Source organism: Galeopterus variegatus, unplaced genomic scaffold (genome assembly GCF_000696425.1).
Source record: "Galeopterus variegatus unplaced genomic scaffold, G_variegatus-3.0.2 Scaffold4049, whole genome shotgun sequence".
NCBI classification, from domain to species: domain Eukaryota; kingdom Metazoa; phylum Chordata; class Mammalia; order Dermoptera; family Cynocephalidae; genus Galeopterus; species Galeopterus variegatus.
In genome coordinates, this window is record NW_007730160.1 from 22,021 (window position 1) to 32,712 (window position 10,692).

Here is a 10,692-nt window from a genome sequence, read left to right on the forward strand (position 1 = left end):
GATCCGAACCCTCGGCGGGAGCGCCGCCGCGCTTCCAAGCAGCGCACTGTAGCAGTGCGCCCCTGGGCCGGCCCCAACAGGGAATTTTTTTAAAAGGAAAAGGAAAATTAGAAAAAGGAAACTCGTATAAGGAGAGGTAGAAATATTCCTACCACTAGACCAGTTTTTGGCTTTGTCTGACCTGATGATCAAGGTTGCTCTAGGAGCCATCTCCAAGGCTGGGGCTGGGGACAACTCTGCCATGTCAGGCACTGCCTTTTGTCATCATTTCTTACACTTCTTACCCTTTCCATTTGTTTGCACATACTTCTCCTACTTCCACCTGTTTCTCATCCAGAAGGATCATGGAAGCAACATTTTAGAGGTGTCAGAGATATATAGAAGAGGCTTCTGGTCCCCAGCATCACTCTCTCCCACAAATCAACCGATTTACAACTATTAAAAAGCAACGACAGCCAAGCTGGGGCCACTAGAGCTCAAGGGAAGAGGAGGAGAGACCTACAGAGTGCATGAAGGTGGGAGAAGCCACAATGAGAGAAAGAAAAAAACTGCTCTAACCATTTCATGCTACGGTTGCTTTAAGGCTGGAGCCACTGAGGGCACAGAGCAGGAGACAGCAAAAAGCTACATCTGTGTCCTTCAGATGAAGTTGCTTGGAGGTGGCAGGGGAGAAGAGGGCCTTGGCAGCCCCCCGGCCAGCAGTACCACCAACAGGGTTCCCGTGGACCCACATAGGACCAAGGAGCTACAAAAACTGAAAAAAGGAGCCACTCAGAGGCTGGTGAGTCATTGCAAGGGACTGGAGCACAGCCTGTCTCATGTGAGGTGTTTGGAGCACAGGTGGTGGGGGAGACAGACCCACCAGAGGAACACTAGCACAGAGCAAGGACAGCTGATCTGCCACCCAATCAGTGCAGGACCACTCAGAGGAGACTGGTCAGAAATATAGAATTGCATGGGGTGCAGTTTGATGAAAAGGCTCAGGCCCAGACCAGTGTTTCTATACAACCCAGGTGCATCAGATTTCACCAGATCCAGAAGTACCTATAAAGTCAACGATTAAAACTGAGCTGCACAAAAATCCTTCTCTAGGGAATCAGCAGCAAAGCAGCAATTTAGCTCAACCACAGAGCTCAAGTGCTGGTCCCCACAGGAAGTTCCCCCATTTTAGAAGTAAGCAAAGGACAACAAATTAGTTCCAGCGCAGAGTTTGAGTGGTGGGAACGGCAAATAATCCAACACAGAACTGAAAGAAAAAACAAAGTACCCACAACCAGAGACAAAGTTTGATAACTAGCAAAGGTCTCATTTCACCAAAGAACACCTGTAACACGTAGAAGGACTGGAAGTCCCCTGGGCTACCAAGCCAGGAAGTGGGAAGGGCTGAGGGCCTCAGCCATGGCCCCTGACACCTGCAACCAGTCCCAAGGACAGGGGCATTGGGCCTCGGCCACCATCCTCCTGCCACAAGTGGAACCACCCCAGCGGCAACCACTGAGCCACCATAGGAAAAGCTCTGGGCTCTCCCAAGCTGGAGTGGCAGGGGGCTCAGGGTCTCGACCACGCCACCCCCATGCTAAACCAGCCCAGTGACAACCAGCAAGCCTCAGCAAGAAGGTCTCTGGGTTCCTGAGCTGGGGTGGTGGGGGGTGAGGGCTGTTGCCACACCCCCTGGACATGTGCACCCAGCACGGCAATGACCAAGCCATTGCTGGAAGCCCCCCGGTCTCCCCTGTGGGAATGAGGGGGTTGCCACAGGCCTCAATCCCACTCCTCCTCCTTCCTCCTTCTTCCATCACGTTTCCTTCCCCTTTCCCCTCTCCCTCTCCCTCCCAACTGCTCTACAACATCCTAGAATGTAAAAAAAAAAAAAAAAATTAAAAAAAATTGCTATACAAGTATTTGATAAACAAAACAAATCTAAATCATCTAAAAAAAAAAGATGTCAGAGCCTCACCAACTGGGCCCTAAATGAATGTGTGGAGTGGAGCACCTCCTCCACCTGGAAACTATGTTATCCTGTTTATGTGAGTGAAGAATAATCTTGTATTATGCTCGTGCCATTGAGCATTTTGAGGCCTACATGTTATACCAATTAGCCCAATCCACCTAATTCAAAATGTAAAATACAAATCATCTAAAATCCCAACAAATTAATTTTTTTAGAGGATAGAACAAAAAATTAAAATAAAGCTTTTATAGCAAAAAAAACTTGTTACATCAAGAGTTTTTAATTGCTCTTACTTCTTTTCCTATTTTGCGTGCCCCGAATATCCACAGGATCTAGAAAGTAAAAGAAAACAAAACCAGTAATCCATACTGTATAAATCTTGTGACTATTTACATTGTAGACAGGGTTTGGGCTCTAATGACACTATGATGATTATTTCTGTCTCTTCCTATCTAAAGAAAGAAATCACTACCAAATGGAGCAGGAACCCACAAGTTTTTAGCCCTAAAATCAAAGATGTTTTGAAAACCAATATTTTTCATGGGTTTGCAGCTAACTAACTTAGGAACAAATCCAGCAAGGAATTTTTTAAAAGGAAAAAGAAAATTGGAAAAGACAAGCTCGTTTAAGGAGGGGTAGAAATATTTCTACCACCAGTTCATTTTTTGGCTTATTTGACCTGTTGGTCAAGGTTGCTCCAGGAGCCATCCCCAAGGCTGGGGCTGAGGACAACCTGGCAATGAATCTGGACTTGAGCTGCCATTAGTCCATGTAAAATCTTACCACGTTTGGTATAAATATTCATAAAAGTTGCTGCAGAAATATTAATATAGTATATTTGAGAATGGCATTCTGCCCCAGACTGTATTGGAGTGTTTTGTAATATAAAGACAACCATATTGTCTTTCTAAGAAATAAAACATGTTTGAATTCTGAAATACATCTGGTTTCAAAGATTTTTAATGAGGGATTAGGAATGTTTGCCAGGAGTCTAGGCTATTAGTCCTGCCTCTCCCTGTGATTTTCCATATGCGATAAGTAAAAGATCCTTAAATGTCTATGTGCTGGAGTCCCCCCATCTGTGAAATGGGGGAACAATATTAATCTTGTCTACCTTCTAAGTTGTTGTAAAGATAAAAGGAGATCTTATTTGTGGAGATCTTTTCAAATATCACTATTTGGCCAATGTCATGTTGGGGGTCATCTGTCAAAACCTATGAATTGAATTTGATGGAAATAACCAGAAGCCTTTCTTTCTGTCGACAGTTAGAGTATAACCAGGGCCTTTTACATTTTAAACAAGTTTGCAACAAAATCAAGCAATAGCGGATGATCCTGCTTTCTCTCTCTATAAAACAGGGAATGGGCAGAAGTGAAAACCAATGCTCTGGCAGTATGTAGTAAAAAGGGCACTGCCATTTAACTACAGCTATCTTTTAAAGCCTGAATTTATAATAATTTCTTTCTTTGCATTTTACCCAGAAAAGGTATATGCAGAGAATGGGCTCCTAGGGCTAACTGGACCGTGGCTGCGGTGCGTGCTCAGAGTAAAACGCACAGGAAACAGGAGCTGAGCCAGACTGTTCTCACCCTGCTCACCATGCTTACTTCTCAGTGCTGAGTTGCAGGGTCCTGGGATCAACTCACTGTCCGTGGATTCTGAAGAGTCCTCGTTATATCTCATCCCTGCAGAAAGGAGCAAATGTTCCTTGGAGATCTCAGTGTATGACAAGGGAACCAAGACAAGATGATTCTATAAAAAGAAACCTAGGAAAAACTTGAGAAGCTCCAAAATCCCAGGGCAAGAATGTCCCTGCTTTCTGACCTTCATGATCTGCCTTTTGAATTTATGAGACCTGTAGGTTAGTATTTGAGTATTTTATCTGTCATTGTCACCGGAGCCTGAGAAAATTTCTCCCGCTGTGGGCACCTCTGCTTTGTCTTGGCCCTCTGTCTTCTTACACTGCATTATCTTTCTTTTTTGACTTGTCCCTGTTTAGATTTGTTGTTGCTGTTGCTGTTGTTTTATCTGTAGTTGCATTTATTTATAGCTTTGCTTCTCTTTCAGGGTAACCATGGAGGTCTGGTATTAAAGAAGGCAGATCTTCTACCTGGCTGCTTCCTGAATGACAAGTTGAGACAGGGCAAACCCCTCTCCCACTTAAAAATCCTTGGAATGTGTACTTGAGAAAAAAACTAAACTTCTGTTAACAACAACAACAACAACAAACTTCTATTGTGTTTGAGTTATTGACTTCTTTGGGTTTATATGGTACAGCAGTTAGCCTACTTAATTAATACAAAAGTTAAAATATGAACCATCTAAAATTAAAGCAAACTTGTATTTTACTTAGAAAGATATAGCAAAGAATCAGAATGAAGCTTTTGCAGAAAATACTGCTCACTCACAACCACGAAGATTCATATTTTCTCTTACCTCTTTTCCTAAAGCTTTTAAAGTACATAAATGATTCTGAAATCGTTGGAGAAAAGTGTTATTGTATGCAAAAGATTTACAAATTCTATGACAACTCACACAGCAAATGGGATTGCAATCATAATGAAGTTTCAATGAGCATTTTCCTCTTTCCTTTTACTAAATTGAGTTCTGAAGGCCCAGACTCATAATGCTGGGATCCTGCCTGGCTCTTCTTTAATCTCCATGTAAATTAGTAAATGACTCTTAACCATTACCAGCTCTGGTTTTCTCATCTATAAAGCTGAGTTAACCTAGTTACCCTTAATGTTAAGGCTTTCATGATGACAAAATGAAGCTTTTTTTTACAAAAGCCCTATGAAAAAAATCACAAAGTAAGCCAATGGTTTAATTATAATTTGGATTTGGGTGTAGTTGATCTGAAGTTATTTTTCCCCATCAATAATTAAATAGCACAAATTATTCTTTGAAGATTGCTAAGCTTGTGTCTAAAGATGATATTATCAAGAAACAGAGAAAAACCGTGCTTACTACGCCCTGTAAAAATATAAAGGGTGATGGTAGAGAATAAGTACATGATTTCAGCTCTTTAGCATTAATAAGTATGTAGTGTATGGTAAAAAAGACTATCACTTTACTAGCATATTTTTGCTGTTATCAATGTATCAATTGATTTGACCATCCAGTTAAACAGTTTATAACGCCTTCTTGACACCTTCCCTCTTCCAATAGGACCAGAGAGATTAATGCTCAAAATGGTATCGCAGAAGTTATAAAACCAAGGAATATGGAGAATACTCAGAATAAAATTAATCAGGAACACAGAGCTCTGAATTTGGACTCTGGGTATTCTGTAGTCCAGGGAGGGGTTTCAATTCTAACATTCTTACCTGATGCAGTCTGGGGTAGTATGTAAGTATCTTCTAGGTCCTCTTCTCCCTCACTTGATTGCCAAGAGTTATAGTTATTGATCACTGCACAAAAGAATAGGATTCTTTAGGGGTCTTTGTGTGTGACCAAGGAACAAATTCAGTAGGAAATACCTTAATAAAAAAACCTGGAAAAAACTTGAAAACCCATGCAAATCCTGGCCTGCACCCAGTCTTCCCTTCCAAGTTACCCGCCTTGTAGGTTAGTGATGCTCCATTCTTGTCCCCAAAGGCAGAGACAATTCACTGGCCAGGGGCACCTTTGCTTTGCTTAACCTTTGCCTTTCTACACTCCTCTCCTTCACGTCTTATCCTTTCTCCTTGTCATTCCACATTTCCTTTCTCTCCATGTTTGTTTTTCATGCAAGGAAACCTTGAAAAATCTTGGGGACAGTGTTAAGGACAGGAAACCTCTTCTATCCACCACCCTGGTGCCTCCTTGAACTGTTTACAAGGCTGAGAAATAATCTCCTGTGTTGGAGTCATACGTATATTTGGGGATTGTTTTTTAGAGCAGTTTGCCTACATTAAGATAAAAGTTAGAGTTTGCAATGTCTAGAAACCAAAGCAAGTTTACATTTTACTTTAGAAGATACAGTGAGCAATTAGAACAAATCTTTTATTTAAAATATTGTTCTTTTGTGACATCAAGACCAGGTAACATTTTCATTTGCTCTCAGGTCTTGTTCTAGTGTGTTTTCCCTAAAGAGGCCTGTTTCTAATATCCCCTAGATCTAGAAAGTAAAAAGAGAAAACAAATCACTAATGTGTACATTAAAGACTTACAAATCTTATGACAACTCATGCTGCAGATAGGATTGAGAAAGTACAACATTTTGATAATCATTTCTATCTCTCATTTTACACAGGAAATGGCTCAGAATCCAGGATGCCAGTTTTGTCTTCCCTTCTCCACGTGACTTTGCAGAAGACCTTGAAACATTTATGTGAGTGGGTTTCCTCATCTTAGGAAACAAGGACAACGTCTATCCTGCTTATCCTTTAAGGTTGTTGTAAAGAAGAAAATAAGATATTATTTGCAAATGACTTTTGAAAAACCACTATATATGCTGTGGCTTGCTGAAGAACTCCATCAAAAACAATGCTTTGGGTTTGAGAATACTTTATCTCGAGTCTCTATTTCTGCTAACACTAGATAGCTGGATGAGTTGTCTTCTGACCCTATTCAAAGTTTGTGATCAGATGCAATACGATCTTCCAACAAAGGAATATTTAGCTTCCTCTCCTCTATAGAAATCATTGTATAAATCTAACACTTTATAGGCATAGCAATTAGTTTGTTTAAAATATAAACTTATCACTTTGCTAGCCTATTTCTACTTATATAACCAAAGTATGGGTACATATATTGATTAATAGGATCCATCAATTTTTAAGCCTAATCCTCAAAAATACATTTATAATAATTTCTTCTCTCCTAGAATTTCCCAAGAGGGTCAAGTAAAATAAATGCAGAGAATGGGAACCCAGAATAAACCGGGTTCATCATACAGAATGGGCTCAAAATAAAATGCATCAGGAAACGGCAGCTCTTAATTCGGAATCCCGCAGCCCAAGCGCTGCTCCCTCAGCCTTCCTTACCGGGCTCACTTGGCAGTGCTGAGGTGGAGGCTTTGGGGGGCTCTTCTCCGTCACTGGGTCCTTCAGAGTCCTCACTGCTGATGACTGCACAAAAGAGCAAAACCCGTTAAGGGTCTCTGGGTGTGACCAAAGGATCCTCACAGCAGGAAATCCCACAATAAGAGCACTAGGAAGACCTGGGAAGCTGAGTTATCTCAAGGCCCTGGTCTGTCTTTGAGTGTGTGTGACCTGCAGATTGTTCCAGGTCCCAAAGGAAAAGCTGATGAAATTTACACATAGGGGGCAGCTTTGCCCACCCTGCTGACCCTCTTCCTACCCTCATGCCCATTCTACTGACCCCTCATTCCACTTCTTTTCCCCACCCTCATTTGAGCTCTTTATTTCACTCTCATGTTGCTTCTCAACGTTCCTCTTAGCTCTGCCCATTTCCCCTGCTTCTGCCTCTGTTTCGGGCGATGGTATCTCTTTATACCCCTGTTTGTCTTGATGTGTTTCTTTCTCTATCTCTTCTCGTGAATATCTTGGTTCCCTGTTTTTTTTTTTTTTTCCTTTTCTTTAACTCCTACCTCCATGCTTTCCTCTCTTCCTTTAGAAATAGTCTCTCTGACATCAATACTTCCTACCTCCATTTCTGTCTTGGTATTTTCCCAATTCCTAAGGATTTTCTTCTGTTAAGCTGAAGGCTCCCTGCATCAGGTGCTGGTCCCCTCCCCTTCCTGCCTCCATCTCAGGCTACCTGGACTATCTCGATGGGCCCTGATGAAATGCCCAAGCCCCTTGCCTGTGAGACAGAGTTGCAAATTCTTTCAGACAGCCTTACCTATTATGTCAGATGCTAGGTTGTGTTTAACCCGTGCTTGGGCTTGCTGCTCAGCTGGGTACGAAGTTGGTGGTTCCTTCTTTATATCCACCAGAAGCACAGAACAAGAATTTATTTGGACTCCGTGGCTGGGTAGCTCTGCCCCTGGGTCAAATTGTAATGAATGAAGAGTTTTCATTTCTTTCCAGTGAGCTCCCTTTATTACCATTAATAACTCCCTCTCCCTGCAATTTCATTGTTGGGGGTAAAGCTTCATCCCCACCCCCTCTTTTGTTCTGCTTCTCAACTCTGTCCCTTCCTTTGTGCCTCTCTTGACTCTGTTCTATTCTTTACCTTTGCCTTTACTTATTTTTCTTATCCTTTGATAGATGTTTTTAAAAATAAAAATTATAATTTCAGTATAACATACATAGAAAAAAGTGGGGTTTTAAATGATCTCAAAGTAAGCATATTACCTTGGTCAAGAAATGGAAGATTGCCAATACCCAAGAAGCATCTTAGTGACATCTCCCACTACCTGTCTCCACCGTCTTGCTCAGAGTCATCCACCACTTTGACTTCACCACCTAGATTAATTTTTCCTGTTATGTAATTTATATTAATGGAATTATGTTCTCTTTTCTCTCTTGATATATATACATATTTCCAAAAGAAGCCAAATCCCCCCAAAACTTTATATATATATATATGTAGCACTCAACATGTTTGTGCGAGTTATCTACATTCATTTTGCATAATTATTTTCAGTGCTGCGCAGTATTCCATTATAGAAATAAGCCATAAAGCATTTATCCATTTGTATTGTTTCAAGTATTCGGCTTTTCTGAATTATGCTGCTATCCATTCTTTTCTATGTGTTTTGATGAAAATAATATGCATTTCTTTTGATTTCTGCTGAGGAATGTAGTTGCTGAGTTCTAGAGTATGCACATTTTCAACTTTGGAAGATTACACTAAACTGTTTTCCAAAAGCATATGTAAAGGCAGAGGTGGAAGAGAGAGAGCTTGGCAAATTCAAGTAACTAAAGGATGTTTGGTGTGGTGGGAATGTGGCGTGGGGTGAGAGGCAGGTGGTGGGGAATGCAGCTGCATGGTGGGCATCTGTCAATATACTCCACCAAGGAGCCTTGACCCAATGCTGAGGCCACAGGAAGCCACTGGGTTTTAAATAGGACAACCAGATGAACTGCTTTGCAGTTCTGAAAGGTCCATTCAGCTGAAATGAAGAGAATGGATGTAAGGGGAGCAAGATAGGAGGGACAAGGCCAGACAGGAAACTGTTCCTCTAGTTTAAGTGAGAGTGATAGGAATCTGGACTAGAGTGGTCAGGCTGGTGATGGAGAGAAATGAACAAGTTGGAGAAATTTTAAAGTTGGAATTGACAGAAGAGGCAAATAAAATGATGATAGTTTTCAGCCACTAAATTTGGTGATGGTTTGTTATATTACACAGCGATAGATAACTGATATATCCTCCAAACACAGAAGTCCTTCAGATCTTCAAATAAAGGTCTCCAGGCACTTGTAGAAATGAGCCTAGAGGGCAGGTCTGGGCTCGTGATGTATGTTTAGGAATCAATAAATCCTGCATGCTGATTGGCCATGGAGAGGATGAAATGCCTGAGGAGAGGCTTATCGTAATCTGAGGGGGGCACAGGGGTCATTTTGATAAAGGGACAGCTTACACTTCTCAATGATAATAGGGACAACCCTGTGCCTATTTTCAGGTGACTGTTTCCTAAAATCAGACAACCTCTTGATTTGTCTTCTCTTTCCCTCACTTTATCTGGCCCACTCTCTACCAATTTTTTATTTATTATCTTTTAACTTGTTCTTTACATAGTTCTCTTTGTATCTCCCTCCATTTTCCCTGTTTCTTATTTATTTCCTTCTGTATCTTACTTTATTCATACTTTTTCTGTGCATTTTTAAAAATCACTGTCTCTCAGGTCCAAAATTAGGGTGATGCAAAAGTGCCCCCTCGAGCATAATATTTAAGGACATGCTCAGTCTCAGGTGCTGAGAGTGAGATCCTCCTTACATGCTGCGCCCTGGGGCCTCCCTACCTCACCTAATGCCAGCCCTGCTGTCACCACCTGATCTTTCCATTGATTTATGTCTGTTAACATTTCCTACCTGTTCCTACTCTGTCTTTGTTTCTCAGTTATTAATGTGACTTCTGCATGCCTCTTATATATCACTTTTTCTTTCTTCATTTTCCTCATCTCAAACATTCCAGTCTGGGTCTCCCCCAGTGCCACTATCCATCACACTAGAGTCCCTCCAGCTGCAGTTCCTTCCTGAAGGTCCTTCACCTGGGCTTCCTTCCTTACAAAGCTGATAGGCAGCATCACCCATGATTTCCATGCTTCCATTACAACTTCTTAAGAGTAAGTTGCAAGTTATTTCTTTTTACCAATCTCACAACAGGGCAATGTTTGGATTCCATGTCAATTTATCTAAAATCTGTCTCACTCGTGTACTCTGTTATTCAGCATTCCCTAGTTGACTTTTTCTGTATTCTGTTTCCTTGTATTATATATCCAGGCATACCCCCTCACTTAAAGAGAGCACCTCTCTTTCTCTCTTGCATCTCACACCTGTTAAAAGCAGCCAGAGGCTGTGCACAAAGGCTGCACGTCTTGGGTAGGGGTAGACAGTTGATATGGGAAACAGAGGAAAATTTTTACTTTCACAGAAAAAAAGATATAATTAGAAAATTGGGGATGAGCAAGATGGTTGAATAAGTCTCTCCAGCACTCACTCCTGCCCCAGAAACATCAATGTGAACAACTGTCCATACACGAAAATACCTTTACAAAAGCTAAGGAAACCAGGTGAGAAATCACAATACCTGCTATAGCACAGAAATAAGAAAAAATGTATTGGAGAGGGCAGGGAGGACAGGTTTTTTTTTTTTTTTTTTTTTTTTTTTTTTTTTTTTTTTTTTTTTG

General features: G+C 41.2%; 1 protein-coding gene across 1 annotated transcript in view; it reads right to left on the reverse strand.

Moving 5' to 3' along the window:
- LOC103602206 (nuclear autoantigen Sp-100-like) overlaps positions 1–10,692 on the reverse strand; it is a gene marked incomplete at both ends in the record, with an annotated part of 46,380 nt that overhangs the window by 19,086 nt on the left and 16,602 nt on the right. The window contains 6 exons of the mRNA XM_008586620.1: positions 2,245–2,283; positions 3,551–3,637; positions 4,389–4,424; positions 5,279–5,362; positions 6,920–7,003; positions 7,740–7,883. Coding sequence (XP_008584842.1) covers positions 2,245–2,283; positions 3,551–3,637; positions 4,389–4,424; positions 5,279–5,362; positions 6,920–7,003; positions 7,740–7,883 — 474 coding nt within the window. The remainder of the gene's footprint in view (positions 1–2,244; positions 2,284–3,550; positions 3,638–4,388; positions 4,425–5,278; positions 5,363–6,919; positions 7,004–7,739; positions 7,884–10,692) is intronic.